Source organism: Salmo trutta, unplaced genomic scaffold (assembly GCF_901001165.1).
Source record: "Salmo trutta unplaced genomic scaffold, fSalTru1.1, whole genome shotgun sequence".
Classification (NCBI taxonomy): Eukaryota; Metazoa; Chordata; class Actinopteri; order Salmoniformes; family Salmonidae; genus Salmo; species Salmo trutta.
The window spans coordinates 3553941-3576655 of record NW_021822962.1 but is presented as its reverse complement, the minus strand read 5'-3'; the positions used below and the strand labels follow the sequence as shown (position 1 = coordinate 3576655).

General features: G+C 45.5%; 1 protein-coding gene across 2 annotated transcripts in view; it reads right to left on the bottom strand.

Moving 5' to 3' along the window:
• chn2 (chimerin 2) overlaps nucleotides 1–22715 on the bottom strand; it is a 40132-nt gene that overhangs the window by 1691 nt on the left and 15726 nt on the right. Inside the window, exons 1-6 of one of the 2 annotated variants that reach the window (XM_029746738.1) lie at nucleotides 14418–16134; nucleotide 14067; nucleotides 8526–8610; nucleotides 1493–1666; nucleotides 454–531; nucleotides 85–222 (exon numbers count right to left, since the gene is read on the bottom strand). In XM_029746738.1, the coding sequence (XP_029602598.1) occupies nucleotides 85–222; nucleotides 454–531; nucleotides 1493–1666; nucleotides 8526–8610; nucleotide 14067; nucleotides 14418–14800 (859 nt within the window). In that variant the 5' untranslated portion in view covers nucleotides 14801–16134. Of the gene's footprint in view, nucleotides 1–84; nucleotides 223–453; nucleotides 532–1492; nucleotides 1667–8525; nucleotides 8611–14066; nucleotides 14068–14266; nucleotides 14357–14417; nucleotides 16135–22715 lie in introns of those variants that run through there. The other variant, XM_029746737.1, reaches the window with a different exon arrangement.

Here is a 22715-nt window from a genome sequence, read left to right as displayed (position 1 = left end):
TTTAGCTCAGTACACCAGCAGTCATTGCGCTGGAGACCCAAGGTGCATTGAGCTAATTGTGGGAATAAGTATGGGAGTACGTACTTGCAGCTTGTATGAATCTGGAGTACACGTGGAATGTGATGACTGGAATGGGCAGGTCTCTCAGATAGAGCTTCAGAGCTCCAGCGATGATGTTGATGTCGTTGTACACATTGGCACTGATGTCTGCCTTCTCGCCATCTGCAGAGATGACACACCAGACACATTATGTACCAACCAGACTGCAGTATATTCACTACAATTACCACAATGCAACATATATGCCCTTTACACCTCACATAACGACATCCGGCAGTCTGATACGGCTCTCCTGTGCTCATGTGCTTTTCATTTGAACCTATGGACTTTCATGTCTCATAACCTTAAACCAGACCTAAGCCCTGAGGCAAAGGAAATTAAGTTAACACAAACCTCGGTCAAAGGCGAGCCTCACGTCCTCAATGTGTTCCGAGAAGCCAGACACTCTGTAAAGGCCCTCAGACTGCAGACCTGCAAGCAGCAACACAGAGAGTTGGTTATCTCCACTCCCTGTACCCTCTTTCACCCCCATGCAGTCTCTACTAAATAAACTCAACAAGCTCTTTGGATCAACAAAATTATTCAACAAGGGTGGCCTTTATTTCAACCAATGGAGCCTTAAGGCAGATTACAGTACTTTGGGGAAATTACATATTTTGATTAAAATGTTGATTAAGTGTATTATATATATTTTAGAAATAACACATCCAGTTGAAATAACCCTTTTGAGAGTAGTTCAACACAGTTCAAATGGACAATTTTCTTTCACTAAATGTAGCAATCTCCAGGCTGTTCCAGGTGGAGATTGCTACATTTAGTGAAAGAAAATTGTCAATTTGAACTGTGTGGAACTACTCTCAAAAGGGTTATTTCAACTGGATGTGTTATTTCTAAAATAAGAGCCTGGTTCCTCTCTAGGTTTCTTCCTATGTTCCTGCCTTTTTAGGGAGTATTTCCTAGCCACTGTGCTTCTACATCTGCATTGCTTGCTGTTTGGGGTTTTAGGCTGGGTTTCTGTACAGCACTTTGTGACATCTGCTGATGTAAAAATTGATTTATAAATACATTTGATTGATTGAATTTGATGCTAATTTAAAAGATTGGTTTACACAGCACTTAGTTTAGGAGCCTCCTTAGCCCTGGTCCAAGAGAGCCAATACATTTTAGTCATTTAGCAAATGCTCTGATTCAGAGCGACTTATTTGTGAGTGCATACATTAAAGTACTGGTCCCCGTGGGAATGGAACCCACAACCCTGGTGTTGCTAGTGCTAGTGCCATTCTCTACCAACTGAGCCACACAAGACCAAATCACAGACATCCATTTTCACCTTGAAATGTGAATATTCTTTCAGTTTAGCTAACAACATGCAGGGTGCACCTGGCTTAAATGTCACAGAAACATTCTAAACTGAACGGCTGATAAACGGAACCTCGTAGTTCTATCTCCTTGATACACATGTCCACCACCATGGGCCGTGTGGTGTTGTGGGCCTTGACCAGGGTCGTGAGGTCACAGCTGAACACCTTCTTAATCCTGCGCAGGTCTGGCTGACAGTCGCTGGGCACCAGCTTGGAACACTGCTTGTGTACGTTCAGCCCACAGTCTGGAAACCACAGGTCAGAGAGGTAGTCAGTCCGTGTTAAAATACACACCCATACAGAAAGGATTTATTCAAATCTTATAATCTGACATGATTATGGTTGACTTCTTCTAAAACAACATGCAACACATTACAGAAGGGTTAGAGATAACAAGTAGTACATTGATTAACCCCAATCTCAGAGAGAAAGCCCAGCCAGCTACGGTCAGACCAGGCTGCTTCAATATGCCATGGTGGGCCACGTCACAGCGTATCTGTCCCCAGGGGCGTGTCTTGTCTTGGCCGTTTGGCAGTGTTGTGGTTTTAGTCACGCAGAGGGTCTTGGACAGCTGGGGGTGAGAGCGAAGCACCACCTCTGTGTGCAATCACTGTCCCGGTCTGGCAAACACACACACCGTGATGAAGAGAACAAGCTGCCTCTCCGGGAGATGCCACAGGAATGTAACCTAGGTTGAGGTTTCTCTGCCTGCCTGTAAACATACTGTACTTGGGAGTCTCCCTGACTCAATAAGAACATCCAGCTAAATGATTCATCACTGATAGTGGCGTTTTTACTACCAAGAAATACCCAGCATTACTGCTGGTCCGCTGACTGGGGTTCCTTATTCTCAGACACAGACAGATTAAAAACAGAGAAAAAAAAAAGAGGGAGACTGTCAGACAGAAACAGATAACGATGGAGAAGGAGATCGACCGACAAAGATGGGATAGGGAGGAAGAGGACAAGCTAAGCATGCCAGATAAGAAGGAAGAGAGAGGAAACAGAGAGAGAGCGAGAGAGATGGGGATAGGGATAGGGAGGAAGAGAGAGAGAGAGAGAACAGAGAGAGATGAGGACAGGGATAGGGAGGAAGAGAGAGAGAGAGAACAGAGAGAGATGAGGACAGGGATAGGGAGGAAGAGAGAGAGAGAACAGAGAGAGATGAGGACAGGGAGGAAGAGAGACAATGAGGATAGAAAGCCAGTCATCAGTTGTGTATCTCTGTGTGTTAGAGGACTGCTTCAGATACAACTGGAAGTACTAAAGAAGTCTCTTCTGATTCCCATAGGGCACAGGGCTGTCTGATGACACAGTGTTTGCCTGGGGCTTATAAGCATGGCTAATAACTGAACAACAAACCATCCGTCTACAGAGAAAAACAGCCACGTTAGTCCTCCTTTCAACACATCCATGTCAGGATTGTGTCCAGGACATAATAGAACCCTTTGTCTATCGCAGAGTTTAGGGACTTTCCAAACCTACTTGTCTACTGGTCAACTAGCCTGAATTGTGCTACAGTCTTGCTAAGTTGTAAATGTCTGTAATGGATTTATATTGTGTGTATGAACCCTATACTTCACTGCACCAGTGAAGTATAGGGTGGCATGTAGCCTAGTGGTTAGAGCGTTGGGCCGGTAACCGAAAGGTTGCTGGAACGAATCCTTGAGCTGACAAGGTAAAAATCTGTCGTTCTGCCCCTGAACAAGGCAGTTAATCCACTGTTCCCTGATAGGCAGTCATTGTAAATAAGAAATTGTTCTAAACTGGCTTGCCTAGTTAAATAAAAAAATACAGTCTGATCTGTTATTCAGCCAACAAACATTTCAACAAGTTCACAACATTATTGACCAGTGGAATCATTAGGTGGAGTGTTCATAAATACTCGGGTTGCAGAGGGTGGTTCATTTACTGGAAACTTTCAAGTTATCACAAGACATCTAGTGGCGCTTTTTGGGTATTTCAGATTATCACAGGTATCTGTAATTATCTCTGGCCCTCTGTGTGGCCTTATTACCTGTAAAAATCTATAAAATAAGCAAAACAGAATGACTATGCTGTAAAACATGATCCTAAATATAAACCAGCAACTTAGTGAATACCATTGGTACCATATTAGGGTTTCAGTGTGACATACAGTACCAGTCAAAAGTCTGGACACACCTACTGTACTCATTACAAGGTTTAGATTTGTACTATTTTCTACATTGTAGAATAATAGTGTTGACAAACTATGAAATAATACATATGGAATCATGTAGTAACCAAAAAAAGTTAAATAAATCAAAATATATTTTGTATTTTATTTGAGATTCTTCAAAGTTGCCACCCTTTGCCTTGATAACAGCTTTGAACACTCTTGGCATTCTCTCAACCAGCTTCATGAGGAATGCTTTTCCAACAGTCTTGAAGGAGTTTCCACATGTGCTGAGCACTTCTTTCCTTCACTCTGCAGTCCAACTAATTCCAAACCACTTCAACTGGGTTGAGGTCGGGTGATTGTGGAGGCCAGGTCATCTGATGCAGCACTCCACCCCTCTCCTTCTTGGTCAAATAGCCCTTACACAGCCTGGAGGTGTGTTTTGGGTCATTGTCCTGTTGAAAGACAAATGATAGTTCCACTAAGTGGAAACCAGATGGGATGGAGTATCGCTGCAGAATGCTGAGGTAGCCACGCTGGTTAAGTGTGCCTTGAATTCTAAATAAATCACAGTGTCACCAGCAAAACACCCCCACACCATCACACCTCCATGCTTCATGGTGGGAACCACACATGCGGAGAACATCCGTTCACCTACTCTGCATCTCACAAAGACAAAATCTCAAATTTGGACACGTCAGACCAAAAGGACAGATTTCCACCGGTCTAATGTCCATTGCTTGTGTTTCTTGGCTCAAACAAGTCTCTTCTTCTTATTGGTGTCCTTTAGTAGTGGATTCTTTGCAGCAATTCAACCATGAAGGCCTGATTCACGTAGTCTCCTCTGAACAGTTGATGTTGAGATGTTTGTTACTTTAACTCTGTGAAGCATTTATTTGGGCTGCAATCTGAGGTGCAGTTAACTCTAATGAACTTATCCCTCTGCAGAAGAGGTAACTCTGGGCCTTCCTTTCCTGTGGCGGTCCTCATGAGAGCCAGTTTCATCATAGTGCTTGATGGTTTTTGTGACTGCACTTGAAGAAACTTTCAAAGTTCTTAGAATGTTCCTGATTAAATTAATGATGGACTGTCTTTTCTCTGCTTATTTGAGCTGTTCTTCCCATAATATGGACTTGGTCTTTTAACAAATAGGGCTATCTTCTGTATACCACCCCTACCTTGTGACAACACAGCAGATTGGCTCAAATGCATTAAGAAGGAAAGAAATTCACACCTGTTAATTGAAATGCATTCCAGGTGACTACCTCATGAAGCTGGTTGAAAGAATGCCAAGTGTGTGCAAAGCTGTCAAGGCAAAGGGTGGCTACTTTGAAGAATCTCATACCGTCCGATTTATTTAGCACTTTTGTGGTTACTACATGATTCCATATGTGTTATTTCATAGTTTTGATGTCTTCACTATTATTCTACAGTGTAGAAAATAGTAAAAAGAAATAAAACAGGTGCCAAACTGGTGGCAGTTGTGACAAAAGTTAATAGTAAATAGAGTGTCACAGTTCATTGAAAATAATGCCATTGTTGATTAGATGCTTTTTGCATTATTATGCTGTTTTCTCTTCAACCATATAGTCTATCTACTAGAAACTCATGGACAATATGGTAACTTACCGGTAGCTTTGCAACCCTAAATATTACATCCTTTTATCTGGCAGGAAGCTCCAAGGCCAGCTACAGTACGTGTCCCTTTTCACTGGATTTAACTTCAGGATTGGAATGATATGAACAGTACTGTGATATTTTCCCAATGTACTGAAGCACTGAAACGGGTTAAAACCACTCATTAAAAAGGATCTCCATTACAAAGCACGACAGCACGGCCAGACAGGATCGTTTTGATCTCGCAGACTGGGACATGTTCCGGGTAGCCTCAGAGTAATATCGACGTATACGCTGAGTCGGTAAGTGAGTTTATAAGAAAGTGTATAGGAGATGTACCTACTGTAACTATTAAAACCTACCCTAAGCAGAAACTGTGTATAGATGGCGGCACTCACGCAAAACTGAAAGCGCAAATCACCTCATTTAACCATGGAAAGAGGACTGGGAATATGGCCAAATACAAACAGTGTAGTTATTCCCTCCACAAGGCAATCAAACAAGCAAAATGTCAGTAGAGAGACAAAGTGGAGTCACAATTCAACGGCTCAGACACGAGATATATGTGGTAGGGTCTAGAGACAATCATGGACTACAAAAGGAAAACCATAGCCACCTCACGGACTCCAACGTCTTTCTTCCGGACAAAATAAAACACCTTTGCCCGCTTTGAGGATAATACAGTGCCACAGACACGGCCTGCTACCAAGGACTGTGGGCTCTCCTTATCCATGGCCGACGTAAGGCATTTAAACATGTTAACCCTCGCAAGGCTGCCGGCCCAGACGGCATCCCTAGCCGCGTCCTCAGAGCATGCGCAGACCAGCTGGCGTGTTAACGGGCATATTCCAACTCTCCCTATCCCAGTCTGCTGTTCCCACATGCTTCAAGATGGCCACCATTGTTCCAGTACCCAAGAAGACAAAGGTAACTGAACTAAATGACTATCGACCCGTAGCACTCACTTCTGTCATCATGAAGTGCATTGAGAGACTAGTCAAGGATTATATCACCTCCAACTTAGCTGTCACCCTAGACCCACTTCAATTTGCTTAGCGCTCCAATAGGTCCACAGACGATGCAATCGCCGTCACACTGCCCTATCCCATCTGGACAAGAGGATTACCTACCGGTATGTAAGAATGCTGTTCATTGACTATAGCGCAGCATTCAACACCATAGTACCCTCCAAGCTCAGCATTAAGCTGGAGGCCCTGGGTCTCAACCCCGCCCTGTGCAATTCGGTCATGGACTTCCTGATGGGTCGCCCCCCAGGTGGTGAAGGTAGGAAAAAACATCTCCACTTCGCTGATCCTTAACAATGGGGCCCCACAAGGGTGCGTGCTCAGCCCCCTCCTGTACTCCCTGTTCACCCATGACTGCGTGGCCATGCACGCCTCCAACTCAATCATGAAGTTTGCAGACGACACAACAGTAGTAGGCTTGATCACCAACAACGACGAGACGGCCTACAGGGAGGAGATGAGGGCCCTCGGTGTGTGGTGTCAGGAAAACAACCTCTCACTCAATGTCAACAAAACAAAGAAGATGATCGTGGACTTCAGGAAACAGCAGAGGGAGGGAGCACCCCCCTATCCACATCAATGGGACAGCAGTGGAGAAGGTAGAAAGTTACGTTCCTCGGTGTACACATCACGGACAAACTGAAATGGTCCATCCACAGACAGTGTGGTGAAGAAGGCGCAACAGCGCCTCTTCAACCTCAAGAGGCTGAAGAAATGTGGCTTGTCACCTAAAACTCACAAACTTTCACAGATGCACAATCGAGAGCATCCTGTCAGGCTGCATCACCGCCTGGTACAGCAACTGCACCGCCCTCAACCGCAAGGCTCTCCAGAGGGTGGTGCGGTCTGCACAACGCATCACCGTGGGCAAACTACCTGCCCTCCAGGACACCTACACCACCCGATGTCACAGGAAGGCCAAAAAGATCATCAAGGACAACAACCACCCGAGTCACTGCCTGTTCACCCCGCTATCATCCAGAAGGCGAGGTCAGTACAGGTGCATCAAAGCTTGGACCGAGAGACTGAAAAACAGCGTCCATCTCAAGGCCATCAGACTGTTAAAACAGCCACTAACACAGAGGCTGCTGCCTACATAGACTCAATCATTGGCCACTTTAATAAATGGATCACTAGTCACTTTAAGAATGCCACTTTAATGTTTACATATCTTGCATTCCTCGTTAACTTTACTCATATACTGTATTTCATACATTGTATTGCATCTTGCCTATGCCACTCTGTCATTGCTCATCCATGTATGTATATATTCTTATTCCATTCCTTTACTTAGATTTGTGTGTATTAGGTAGTTGTTGTGGAATTGTTAGATTACATGTTAGATATTGCTGCACTGTCAGAACTAGAAGCAAGCATTTCACTACACTCGCATCTGCTAACCATGTGTATGTGACCAACACAATTTGATTTGACAGCACAGCCAGCCTTGTTGCAGTTTTGTGGACACAGTATTTGGATGTCCTTGCTTGACTGGGTGTGTCCCGTTGATGCACCTTCTAAGCTCTCTGTGAGCGTCTGTCTTGTTTATAAATAGTTGACAGCCATAGTCGCAGGGGGAACTGGTTTGTCCCCGGTGTCACTGAGGAATGCTAAATTACTACATTTCACAGGCCTCATCTAACCATTGATTTACATGGAACCACATTTCCTGGACTCTACATTCCATGACATGATCCAAGCTTGGACGTAATATTGTAATACCCTTTTTATTGTCATAGCATTTAAAAATAAATACATTATTAGGCATTCCAAGTTTGATATCTCATGTGTTACAATTAGTCACATGACATTAAACCCAACTGGATAGAGACATTCGATCAGTTGTCCAATTTGATTGATATTTGATCAAATGGGAATTCCTGAAATAAATCAAAACTTGGAAGTCATATTGTTTATTTGTGGTAAACACTGGGGATAAAATGAGACAAAGCCTGGTTACATGGATGATTTATTGAACATGTTGACTTAACATCCCTCTGGGCAGAAAGGGATTAACAGGACTCCAAGGGTCTGATCAGGGATGTTAACAGGACTCCAAGGGTCTGATCAGGGATGTTAACAGGACTCCAAGGGTCTGATCAGGGATTGGAGTCATTTTCTTTAGGCTTTCATCCCAAATTGCATCCTATTCCCTGTAAAGTGCACAACTTTAGATCAGAACCCTAAGAGCCCTACACACATGGACTACACAGGGAATAGGGTGATATTTGGGACGGTGCTCTAATGTGATGAAGTACCCATGAAAGGTCAGTGATGGTAGCTAGGTCAGCAGTGTTGGGATGTCTGAATGGAAGAGGTTACCTGAGCAGTGGACCCCTTGGGCTATGAGGCCCCACATGAAGTTGGCACAATACTCGCACCAGTGAGGCCCTCGGAAAGTATGAACCTATGGAAGGGTGAGACAACACAGCAATAGATTAGAGTCTGGAAGACACACACACACACACACACACACACACACACACCTCACTAAACAAACATAACTATCACACACACATATATACGCAAACAGACAAACACACAAGATCTGTGAATTCTTTCATTCATTGTATTTCTGGAGGCGAGTAGGACCCAGGCCAGGTCAGACGGTTACTGGAGGCGAGTAGGACCCAGGCCAGGTCAGACGGTTACTGGAGGCGAGTAGGACCCAGGCCAGATCAGACGGTTACTGGAGGCGAGTAGGACCCAGGCCAGGTCAGACGGTTACTGGAGGCGAGTAGGACCCAGGCCAGGTCAGACGGTTACTGGAGGCGAGTAGGTAGGACCCAGGCCAGGTCAGACGGTTACTGGAGGCGAGTAGGACCCAGGCCAGGTCAGACGGTTACTGGAGGCGAGTAGGACCCAGGCCAGGTCAGACGGTTACTGGAGGCGAGTAGGACCCAGGCCAGGTCAGACGGTTACTGGAGGCGAGTAGGACCCAGGCCAGGTCAGACGGTTACTGGAGGCGAGTAGGACCCAGGCCAGGTCAGACGGTTACTGGAGGCGAGTAGGACCCAGGCCAGGTCAGACGGTTACTGGAGGCGAGTAGGACCCAGGCCAGGTCAGACGGTTACTGGAGGCGAGTAGGACCCAGGCCAGGTCAGACGGTTACTGGAGGCGAGTAGGACCCAGGCCAGGTCAGACGGTTACTGGAGGCGAGTAGGACCCAGGCCAGGTCAGACGGTTACTGGAGGCGAGTATGACCCAGGCCAGGTCAGACGGTTACTGGAGGCGAGTAGGACCCAGGCCAGGTCAGACGGTTACTGGAGGCGAGTAGGACCCAGGCCAGGTCAGACAGTTAGAGGTGAGTAGGACCCAGGGCAGGTCAAACGGTTACTGGAGGTGAGTAGGACCCAGGGCAGGTCAGACGGTTACTGGAGGCGAGTAGGACCCAGGCCAGGTCAGACGGTTACTGGAGGCGAGTAGGACCCAGGCCAGGTCAGACGGTTACTGGAGGTGAGTAGGACCCAGGCCAGGTCAGACGGTTAGAGGTGAGTAGGATCCAGGGCAGGTCAAACGGTTACTGGAGGTGAGTAGGACCCAGGGCAGGTCAAACGGTTACTGGAGGTGAGTAGGACCCAGGGCAGGTCAGATGGTTACTGGAGGTGAGTAGGACCCAGGGCAGGTCAGACGGTTACTGGAGGTAAGTAGGACCCAGGGCTGGTCAGATGGTTACTGGAGGTGAGTAGGACCCAGGCCAGGTCAGACGGTTACTGTAGGCGAGTAGGACCCAGGGCAGGTCAGATGGTTACTGGAGGTGAGCAGTAACATACTATGGAGAATTTGGGACTATACGGTTCTATCTGCGTTTTTGGCAACATTTCGTTATTGACATAGTCTTCTTCTGTTCAATGTTCTCACGCTATATAGTACTCAAAATAACATCAGGAATTGGGGGTAAGTGAAAAAAATTGTACACCATTATTACAGTGAAGCGAAGGGCTGACAGAGATTCACACACAATGAATCATGTTGTCGTCCGAACTATACATTCTGTATTCGTTCATCAGCTCTTTTGTTTCTTAGATCGAAATGGAAGTTCTGCAATGGTTTCTCATAGGGGAGAGAATATTAGCGTCCTGTCCAGGGGGTGTACATGCACATCAAGCTGCCTCACACTACAGAAACAGACTCCTGTCCTATGGGCTGCTCCGGCTCGGACGTGGCTTACGGTCCTATGGGCTGCTCTGGCTTGGGAAGAAAAGATTACACTATGGCAAAATAGAGGGACACTTGTTTACCTGGATGTGCCACAGCTCTTCACACTGTGCTTAGTAATGACAGAGGAATGTCTCTTCAGAAAGGCAGAGAATACTGGGCTGCGTCCCAAACGGCACCCTATATAGTGCACTACTTTGCCCTGGTGAAACTAGTCCTCTATCTAGGGAATAGGGTGCCATTTGGAACTCAGACCTGGTCTCTGGTCCCAGTCTACAGTGAAAGGGAGGGAGGGACCCCAAGCCCAGTCTACAGTGGAAGGGAGGGAGGGACCCCAAGCCCAGTCTACAGTGGAAGGGAGGGAGGGACCCCAAGCCCAGTCTACAGTGAAAGGGAGGGAGGGACCCCAAGCCCAGTCTACAGTGGAAGGGAGGGAGGGACCCCAAGCCCAGTCTACAGTGGAAGGGAGGGAGGGACCCCAAGCCCAATGAGTGACTGTGTATACAAGTCAGATTAAAAGGATTTACAAAGTATCTGGCATCTGTTCCTGCCCGGGCTGCTGGATACATGCAAACATGTTCTCACACACACACACACACACACACACACCCCAACCATTTCACTAAAGAGTTATTAGGATACGTTAGATTGATAGAACAGTACAGATAAGGGCTCTTGACAGGTGCTGAGCAGGCAGGTGGTTTGTTGTTCCATTCTCAAATGGGACCAGACACTAGGCTGGAGAGCTAGCGGTTAGGAGGCCATTCTACCCTGCAGGCTCACTGAAACCTGAGATACAATGGCAGGAATGTATTCAGGTGCCCATGAGGAGAAATCTCCTTCTCTTGCTCTCAATTCAATTTATGGGCTTTATTGGCATGGGAAACATATGTTAACATTGTCGAAGCAAGTGAACCAAATAATAAACAAAAATACATTTTTATTGTCTAACAGTAAACATTCACAAAAGTTCCAAAATAATAAAAATACATTACAAATGTCATATTATGTGCAAAAATGTCAAGTACAAAAGGGAAAATAAATAAACAGAAATATGGGTTATATTTACAATGGTGTTTGTTCTTCACTGGTTGTCCTTTTATTGTGGCAACAGGTCACAAATCTTGCTGCTGGGATTGCACACTGGTATTTCACCCAATAGATATGGGAGTTGATCAAAATTGGGTTTGTTTTCAAGTTCTTTGTGGGTTTGTGTAATCTGAGGGAAATATGTGTCTCTAATATGGTCATACATTTGGCAGGATGTTAAGAAGTGCAGCTCAGTTTCCACCTCATTTTGTGGGCAGTGTGCACATAGCCAGTCTTCTCTTGAGAGCCAGGTCTGCCTTTCTCAATAGCAAGGCTATGCTCACTGAGTCTGTACATAGTCAAAGATTTCCTACATTTTGGGTCAGTCACTGTGGTCAGGTATTCTGCCATTGTGTACTCTCTGTTTAGGGCCAAGTAGCATTCTAGTTTGCTCTGTTGTTTTTGTTAATTCTTTCCAATGGGTCAAAAAAGTATATTTTTGTTTTATGATTTGGTTGGGTCTAATTGCTTGTTATCGACTGTTTGGGAATCACTTCCTTCTAGGTGGTTGTAGAATTTAAATGGTTATTTTCTGGATTTTGATAATTCGCAGATATCGGCCTAATTCTGCTCTGCATGCATTATTTGGTGTTTTACATTTTACACAGAGAACATTTTGATGTTTGTCCCATTTTGTGAATTCTTGGATGGTGAGCAGACCCCAGACCTCACAACCATAAAGGGCAATGGGTTCTATAACTATTTTTAGCCAGATCCTAATTGGTATGTCAAATTTTATGTTCCTTTGGCATTGTCTCTCAGATCCTTCACAGCTTTGTGGAAGTTACATGTGGCACTATGTATAGTTTGTGTGCTCTAGGGAAACGGTGTCTACATGGAATTTGTGGTCCTGGCAACCGGACCTTTATTGGAACACCCTTATTTTTTTTTATTTTACCCCTTTTTTCTCCCCAATTTCGTGGTATCCAAATTGGTAGTAGTTACAGTCTTGTCCAGTCGCTGCAACTCCCGTATGGACTCGGGAGAGGCGAAGGTCGAGAGCCATGCGTCCTCCAAAACACAACCCAACCAAGCCGCACTGCTTCTTGACACAATGCACATCCAACCCGGAAGCCAGCCGCACCAATGTGTCTGAGGAAACACTGCACCTGGCGACCGTGTCAGCGTGCACTGCGCCCGGCCCGCCACAGGAGTCGCTAGTGCGCGATGAGACAAGGATATCCCTGCCTGCCAAACCCTCAATAACCCGGACGACGCTGGGCCAATTGTGCGCCGCCTCATAGGCCTCCCGCGACAGAGCCTGGGCTCGAACCCAGAATCTCTGGTGGCACAGTGCCACCTGGGAGGCCATTATTTTAGTCTTACTGAGATTTACTGTCAGGGCCCAGGTCTGACAAAATCTGTGCAGAAGATCTAGGTGCTGCTGTAGGCCCTCCTTGGTTGGTGACAGAAGCACCAGATCATCAGCAAACAGTAGACATTTGACTTCAGATTCTAGTAGGGTGAGGCCGGGTGCTGCAGACTGCTCTAGAGCCCTCGCCAATTTGTTGATATATATGTTGAAGAGGGTGTGGCTTAAGATGCATCCCTGTCTCACCCCCCAGCCCTGTGGAAAGAAATGTGTTTTGCCAATTTTAACCGTGTACATGGATTTTATAATGTCGTATGTTTTTCCCCCCCCAACACCAATTTCCATCCATTTGTATAGCAGACCCTAATCCCAAATTGAGTCAAAAGCTTTTTTGAAATCAACAAAGCATGAGAAGACTGCCATTGTTTTGTTTGTTTGGGTGTGCAGGGTGAATACGTGGTCTGTTGTATGGTAATTTGGTAAAAAGCCAATTTGACATTTGCTCAGTACATTGTTTTCACTGAGAAAATGTATTAGTCTGCTCTTAATGATAATGCAGAGGATTTTCCAAAAGGTTGCTGTTGACGCATATCCCACAGTAGTTATTAGGGTCAAATTTGTCTCCCCTTCTATGGATTGGGGTGATCAGTCCTTGATTCCAAATATTGGGGAAGATGCCAGAGCTAAGGATAATGTTAAAGAGTTTAAGTATAGCCAATTGGAATTTGTGGTCTGTATGTTTTATAATTTCATTGAAGACACCAACACCACAGGCCTTTTGGGGTTGGAGGGTTTGTATTTTGTCCTGTAGTTCATTCAATGTAATTGGATAATCTAGTGGGTTCTGGCAGTCTTTTATAGTTGATTCTAAGATTTGTATTTGATCATGTTTCTGCTGTTTGTTCTTTGTTATAAGGCCAAAAAGATTGGTGAATATATCAACTGTATTTCTGTTTTTGAAAATCAAGATGAAACACAAAGAGGTTAAAGTGCTCGAAAATCTCAGACAATCAATGTTCACAGCCGTTAATGGGTTAAAACATACGCCATATCCATTAAGCACAATCAATAGATTTAAACATATGGCTGACAGCTGCACGTGCCCACAAGACAGCTTTCATCATGAAAGCACATGAATAACATCAGTCTCTGTGTTATAATGGTAGCTAACAGTAGCCAGTCTAGTGACAGGTAGGCAGCTCACTAGGCAGATAAAAAGAGTCATTGAAATCGGTTACTTTGTCACTTTGAGGAACGTCGCTTTTAAGTTTCAGATCAACCTGACAGAACTTAATCTCCCAGACCCTGCATGGACAAGCAGAGCTGCCTGTAGGAATGGAATCATTTCCTGAGGTAAGAGAGCTTCGAACAGAGCTTTGAACAGAGAATCTACAGAGAAGCAGACCTCCTACAAAGGTCCTAAAGCAGTCGACTTTCACCCCCTCCCTCCCAGTACCTCACCACATCCTCCTTTAAAAAGGTTCAATCAAACAAACTGTCTCACCTTGAAGTTGTGTATCTTGTCGTAGGAGCTCTGCTTCTCGGAGGGGCAGTCTTTCAAGGTGCTGTGCCGTACCAGAGGAGAAGTGGTGATCTGTGGACAGGAAGCCAACAGTTTTAGAGGCTTCCAGAGTAACGTTCCCCTGCTTCCTAACTTGACCCTCAGGGCTAAGGCCAGTAGCTCCTGCCTCTTCCGCTCCCCTCTCTTGGTCTTGTGGACCGTTACATCTCCTGGCCCTACCCCTCCTCCCGGAACCCGGCTCCCTTCCTCCACTTCCATGGCCGCTGCCGTGTGGCTGACTGTGTCCCCCTGTCCTGGTCCGGGCTCCCACAGAGCCTCTGTCTCCTCTGATGAGCCGTGTGGTGTGTGCTGGAGGACGTAGCGCCCAGTGCTGGGTAACAGACGCCGGCGATGGCCGCCCAACGAGGAGGACACGGCCGCTGTGCTCCACTCCCCTCCTCCCTCTGTTCCTCTTCCTGCTGCTGCTGGGACCCAGGAGGGTACAGACTGACAGTCAGGATGGGGGCGGCTCTGCATCTGATCTGAGCTCCAGTTCCAGGGGAAAGAAGCAGAGAACAGCCAGCAGCAGTGGGTGGCCCCAGGGCAGGAGTGTGCCTCACACAATGGCTCTCATTCACACACACCCAATAGGAGAGAGAGAAGTCCGGGGGGAGGGTCCCTTGGTTGGTGGGGAGGGGCTAGGTGGGTGTGTGGAGTTAGAGTCAGTGTGTGTGGGGTGAGGGGGAGCTGTCAGTACAGCTCTTCACGACTAAGCAGCAATCTAAAGCAGGATCAATGGCTGCAGTCAAACTCTCTGAAGACACAGAGAACCATGTCACACTACCTATTAGCACGTTGCCTCCAGGACATACACACACTCAACTGGAGATAATACTGAACTGCCCACGGTAACAAGCCCCCCCACCAACAACAGTTACATAATCAAGTCCCCTCCACACAACAGGAGTCATGGCACTATCCTTCTGGCCCAGAAGAGCCACGACATGCTCCTAGATTCTTTCCAGTCCAGCAGAAACAGATTAGTCAACTACATCTCAAACTTCATGCCTCACAATCCACTGGTGGTCTTCCTCTCCCTGCCTAGACTGCAGCCAGACTACAAACAGACACTGACTCCAGCCTGCTCCCACCAATCACTCTGCTCTGCTCTTAAATCCCCAGCAGAACAGCACCCGACCATGGTCATCCACTGGGATTGGCAGGGATTATGGCCGTAATCCCCACTCAAGGTGTAATCCCACGGTGGCCAAATCCCTGTCAGATCCCAGGCAGAACTCATGGTGGCCATGTCCTGACTCAATGGGGGGGCTGTTGCCGAATCTACAGCACATTTTGAGTGACTCTCCTCCTAAACATCCACTCCTTCTAAAGCACCAGGAGGGCCTCATCAGCTCCTCTTGGTTAACAATACAATCAAATGGGAAGTAGACAATTCAAACTAGTGGACATTCAGGGTTGCTGAAATGAAATGTTGAAATTAGGGACAGCAATGCAGTTAATCTGTGAAGAGAAAGAATGAGGGAATGTCAGAATTAAACGAGATCAGAGGATTTTGTAGCTGTGATGGAATGATGAAGAGCTAGAAGGGTAGAATAGTTGAGGAAGGGAATGATCCTAGGGAGAGAGAAATATATGCTTGAAGCTCACTTAGCTCAGAGACAAAAGCACTTCAGTTGAAATGAGAGGATAGGCAGCTTTAAAAAGGTTGCAATAGACATAGAAGCCGTTTTCAAAATATGGCTTTGGGCCTCCTGTACACCGCCCAAACTTCAGTAACGTAGACAGAGGACCATGTTGTGCTGTAGCTACAGAAGTAATGTCTTCGGATTTCTACCAGCATGTCAACTGTGCAACTAGATGAGACAAAATATTTACTCCACACACACAAACGCATACAAAGCTCTCCCTAACCATAACCCTATCCTCATGATTCCTGCTTACAAGCAAAAACTCAAAAACATAAAGTACCAATGACGTGCTCAATAAGGAAGTGGTCCGATGAAGTGGTTGTTAAAACCTGATATGGATAGGGGGCAGTATTTTCACGGCCGGATGAAAAAAACGTACCCGATTTAAACTGGTTAAACTGCCCAGAATATTATTCTACTAATAATATGCATATTATTAGTAGATTTGGATAGAAAACTCTAAAGTTTCTAAAAAACAGTTTGAACGGTGTCTGGGAGTATAACAGAACTCATATGGCAGGCAAAAACCTGAGAAAAAGTAAACCAGGAAGTGTAGGATCTGAGAAATGTAGTTCTTTCTAGTCCCTTTCGAAACTACAGTATCTGTGCTGTTGCGTTGCACTTTCTAAGGCTTCCATTGGCTGTCTAAAGCCTTCAGAAAGTGGATTGAGCCTTCTGTCTCTGGGCAGAGTATAGGAGCTCAGTTACTGAGTGGTCTGCCTGAGGACAAAGGGATTGGATATGCACGTTCCCGCGAGCTCGCCGTTTTTTCTTTTTCTCCTTGAATGAATATACTATTGTCCGGTTGGAATATTATCGCAAATTTATGTTAAAAATACCATAAAAATTGATTTTAAGCAGCGTTTGACATGCTTCCAAGTACGGTAATGGAACATTTTGACTTCTTGTATCTCGAATTGCGCTCGCGCGTTACCCTTTGGATAGTGACCTGAACGCACGGACAAAACAGAAGTATTTGGACATAAATATGGATTATTTCGAACAAAAACAACATTTCTTGTGGAAGTAGCAGTCCTGGGAGTGCATTCTGACGAAGCTCAATAAAGGTAATACAATATTTCTAATACTAATTCTGAGTTTAGGTTGCCCCAAACTTGGCGGGTGTCTGATGGCGAGCTATGTACTCAGAATATTGAAAAATGTGCTTTCTCCGTAAAGCCATTTTAAAATCTGACACAGCGGTTGCATAAAGGAGTTCTGTATCTATAATTCTTAAAATAATTGTTATGTATTTTGTCAACGTTTATGATGAGTATTTTTGTAAATTCACCGGAAGTTTTTGGTGGGAATACATTTTCTGAACATCACGCGCCAATGTAAAAAGCGGTTTTTGGATATAAATATGAACTTCATTGAACAAAACATACATGTATTGTATAACATAATGTCCTAGGAGTGTCATCTGATGAAGATCAAAGGTTAGTGCTTCATTTAGCTGTGTTTTGGGTTTTATTGACATATATGCTTGCTTGGAAAATGGCTGTGTGGTTATTTTGGTCTCTGTACTCTAACATAATCTAATGTTTTTTGAAATCGGACAATGTGGTTGGATTAAGGAGAAGTGTATCTTTAAAATGGTGTAAAATAGTCGTATGTTTGAAAAATTGAAATTAGATTGAAGTTTTATATTTCGCGCCACGCTGTTCCATTGGATATTGGCTAGGCGTTCCGCTAGCGGAACGTCTGTCCTCAACGGGTTTTAAGCTACAGGACTGTTTCACTTGCATAGACTGGAATGTGTTATGGGATTCATCAGTCACCGGCTTCATTAATAAGTGTATCAACGACGTTGTTCCCACAGTGCCCAGACGTACATATCCCAACCAGAAGTCATGGATTACAGGTAACATCCACACTGAAAAGGCTAGGGCTGCCGCTTTCAAGGAGCGGGACACTAATCAGGACACATAAGAAATCCTGCTACAACCTCTGACGAGCCATCAAACAGGCAAAGCGTCAATGCACAACTTAGCTCGAATCATACTATGCCGGCTCTGACGCTCTTTGGACGTGGCAGGGCTTGCAAACTATCACAGATTACAAAGGGAAACGCAGCCGCGAGCTGCTCAGTGACACGAGCCTACCAGATAAGCTAAATGCCTTCTATACTCGCTTTGAGGCAAGCAACACTGAACCATGCATGAGAGCACCAGCTGTTCCGGATGACTGCGGGATCACGCTCTCCGTAACCAGTGTGAGTAAGAGCTTTAAACAAGTTAACATTCACAAGGCCGGATTACCAGGATACATACGGATTACCAGAACACTTACTCAGAGCATGCGCTGACCAGCTGGCGAGTGTTTTCACTGACATTTTCAACCTCTCCCTGACCCAGTCTGTAATGCCTACATGTTTCAAGCAGACCACCATAGTCCCAGTGCCCAAGAATGCCAAGGTAACCTGTCTAACTGACTATCACCCCGTAGCACTCACACCTGCAGCCATGAAATGCTTTGAAAGGCTGGTCGTGGCTCATATCACATCCCAGACACCCTGGACCCTCTCCAATTCAAACCTCCCTAACAACTCTACATTGCCCTCTCCTACCTGGACAAGAGGAACACCTTAGTGCCCTCCAAGCTCATCACTAAGCTATGAACCCTGGGACTGAACACCTCCCACTGCAACTGGATCCTGGACTTCGATGACGGGCCACCACCAGGTGGTGAGGGTAGGCAACAGCACATCCACCAAACTGACCCTCAACACGGGGACCCCTCAGAGGTGCGTACTTATTCCCCTCCTGTACTCCCTGTGGCCGCGCACGACTACAACACCATCATTAAGTTTGCTGACGATACCACTGTGGTAGGCCTGATCCTGATGACACAGCCTATAAGGAGGTGGTCAGAGAGACCTGGCAGTGTGGTACCAGGAAAACAGCCTCTCCCTCAACGTCAGCAAGACAAAGGAGCTGATGATGGAGACAGGAAACGAAGGGCCGAGCATGCCCCCATTCACATCAATGGGGCTGTAGTGGAGCGGGTCGAGAGCATCAAGTTCCTCTGTGTCCACATCACTAAGGATCTATCATAGTCCACACACACACACCCCAACACAGTCGTGAAGAGGGCACGGCAATGCCTCTTCACTCTCAGGAGGTTGAAAAGATTTGGCATGGGGCCTCAGAACCTGAAAAAGGTCTACAGCTGCAACATTGAGAGCATGACTGGTTGAGTCACTGCTTGGTATGGGAACTGCTTGGCATTCGACCGCAAGGCGCTACAGTTAATCAGTGATGCCAAACTCCCTGCCATCCAGGACCTCTATACCAAGCGGTGTCAGAGGAAGGCCATAACAATTATCAGCCGCCCAAGTCATAGACTGTTCACTCTGCTACCGCATGGCAAGCAGTACCACTGCACCAAGTCTGGAACCAACAGGACCCTGAACAGCTTCTACCCCCAAGCCATAAGACTATTAAATAGTTTGTCCGGTTAGCCATTTGGCTATCTGCATTGACCGTTTTCCCACTCATTTTGACTCCTCACATACTGTACGCTGCTGCTACTGTCTATTATCTAGCCTGTTGCCTAGTCACTTTAGTCCTAGTTATATGTACATAGCCCGTCCAGCATCACTACTCTGGACGGTTCTGACTTAGAATATGTGGACAACTACAAATACCTAGGTGTCTGGTACCAGTACTGAGTCGATGTGCAGGGGTACAAGCAATTTAAAAAAATGTATTTTTATTATTTCACCTTTATTTAACCAGGTAGGCTAGTTGAGAACAAGTTCTCATTTGCAACTGTGACCTGGCCAAGATAAAGCAAAGCAGTTCGACACATGCAACACAGAGTTACACATGGAATAAACAAACATAGTCAATAATACAGTAGAAAAATCTATAAACAGCATGTGCAAATGAGGTAGGATAAGAGAGGTAAGGCAATAAATAGGCCATGGTGGCGAAGTAATTACAATATAGCAATTAAACACTGGAATGGTTGATGTGCAGAAGATGAATGTGCAAGTAGAGATACTGAGGTGCAAAGGAGCAAGATAAATAAATACAGTATGGGGATGAGGTAGTTGGATGGGCTATGTACAGGTGCAGTGATCTGTGAGCTGCTCTGACAGCTGGTGCTTAAAGCTAGTGAGGGAGATGTGTGTCTCCAGCCTCAGTGTTTTTTGCAATTCGTTCCAGTCATTGGCAGCAGAGAACTGGAAGGAAAGGTGGCCAAAGGAAGAATTGGCTTCGGGGATGACCAGTGAGATATACCTGCTGGAGCGCATGCTACGGGTGGGTGCTGCTATGGTGACCAGTGAGCTGAGATAAGGCGGTGCTTTACCTAGTAGAGACTTGTAGATAACCTGGAGCCAGTGGGTTTGACGACGAGTATGAAGAGAGGGCCTGCCAACGAGAGCATACAGGACGTAGTGGTGGGTAGTATATGGGGCTTTGGTGACAAAACGGATGGCACTGGTACTTTTGGCAGCATGAGTGTTGGATGCTTTGTTGCGAAATAGAAAGCTGATTCTAGATTTCATTTTGGATTGGAGATGCTTAATGTGAGTCTGGGAGGAGAGTTTAGTCTAACCTTGTGTATATAGCTAAGTTATCGTTACACATTGTGTATTTATTATTACTTTTCTATTATTTATCTTTTATTTCTCTGCATTTTTGGGAAGAGTCCGGAAGTATTTCACTGTTTGTCTACACCTGTTGTTTACATAGCATGTTTCTAATACATTTGATTTGAATTAAAAATGGCTGAACGGGTAACAGTCAGGACAGGAGAAGCTGTTTGTCACCGAGGTAGACATCCTATCAAAGACCAGGAGGATCTAAACTAGATGGAGCAGAGAGAAGAGTAAGGGATCTGGAGGAAGAGAGGGACAGGCAGATGAAAAAAATGACAGAAAAAGGAAGGGGGGGAAGAAGGAGGGAGGGGGTATACAGGACGTATTGAGAGAGACCGTGTGTGTGACGGTTATGGTCTTTCTCCCTAGAGGCAGATGGCTTCTTGTCTCAGAGAAGAGTTTGGAATAAAATACATTTAAAAAAAGGCCCTGGTTTCTTTTCAGCCGCCAGGCTCGGTTATTCACTGTGTGGGTGCAGCTGAGCAGACAGTGGGGAGAACAGAGGATCATGGGAAAATAGAACATAACACTAGTGTCTTTCTTTCTGTAAGGTCAGATAATGTAAGAACAACCATCCAAACAAAAACATACCACACACACACACACAACATCTCATACAATTTCATCCAAACAGAAAAATAGATGTGAATGGGGATGTAGTCAGTGATAAAATCTGTTTTAGTATTCAGAAAGTGTAGCGAAAGGAAAATGTACAGCGCCAATTAAAACAGGCCTGCCTGTGTCTGGAAGTATGACAGATCAACATTGAAAGCCTTCTGCCTTTTACAAAGTATGTAGCTACTGTATAAAATCTTTATAGTAGTAGCTCAATTATTTCCCAACGCCATCTTTATAGATCATGTTGTTTCCAACAGACTAACGGGTAGCTCAAGGACGAGGTCATTAAACTTCGAAAAACAAACAAACAAACAAACTACTATAACCTCAGAATAATATCCAAGCAGGCTAACCTCACATTATAGAACTAGGATCAGAACATGGACTAGAAATGCATTGATCACCTTCTTCCATCTCCCCACCAGCACCAGTTACATTAAACCAGTGATGGTTCTCAAACGCTCCCTATTCCATGCATAGTGCACTTCTTTTGACCAAAGCCCTGAGGTACCAGAGGGTATAGTGTGCCATTTGGGAAGCTGTTGTTATATGGGAGAAAACTGCCAGGAGTTTGGTCACTGTAGCAACTCCCAGCACAAGTACAGACACATTGAGTGAGTCGTGTGAACCGACGAGGCTGACATACAGCAGGTCACCAGACAGGTTGAGTGAGGTTCCCCCCCCCCCCCCACCGGGAGGAATGTACACACACACACACACACACACACACACACACACACGAATGAGGATTTACAAGAGACAGAGTAAAGACAGCATGTGAGGGAGTATGTTTACTGTAGCTACTGTGTGTCTAAAAACACAGACTGATACTGGACAGAGTATTATAGTACACTGTGAACTAAAGATACAGGCTTGATACTGGACAGAGTATTATAGTACACTGTTAACTAAAGATACAGGCTTGATACTGGACAGAGTATTATAGTACACTGTTAACTAAAGATACAGGCTTGATACTGGACAGAGTATTATAGTACACTGTTAACTAAAGTCAGTAAAGATACAGGCCATTAGAACAAGCCTGACTCCACTCCATAGGGACATATGCTACATCCCTAATGGCAACCTATTCCCTACATAGTGCATTACTTTTGACCAGAGCCCTATAGGCCCTGGTCAAAAGTAGAGCACTATAAAGGGAATAGGGTGTCATTTGGGACACAGAGAGAGGAAACCGGAGGACTGCACTTTGACCTCCCGCTTTTTTGGTGGACGTGACCGACTGGCAGGTGTTTGTCCAACACTGAAAGCCTAAAATCAGGAGACCTGTCATTGGCCCAACTCGTCATGTTTTCCAAGACTGCATCCCAGATAGCACCCTATTCCCTATTTAGTGCACTACTTTTGATCAGGGCCTATAAGGATACTATAAGGATCTGGGCAAAGGTAGTGTACTAAATAGGGAATAGGGTGCCAGTTGGGACATAACCCAAACTTGACAGATAGAAGTGTGACACTCAAAACAACACATTTTTACAGACACTGACATTACTGA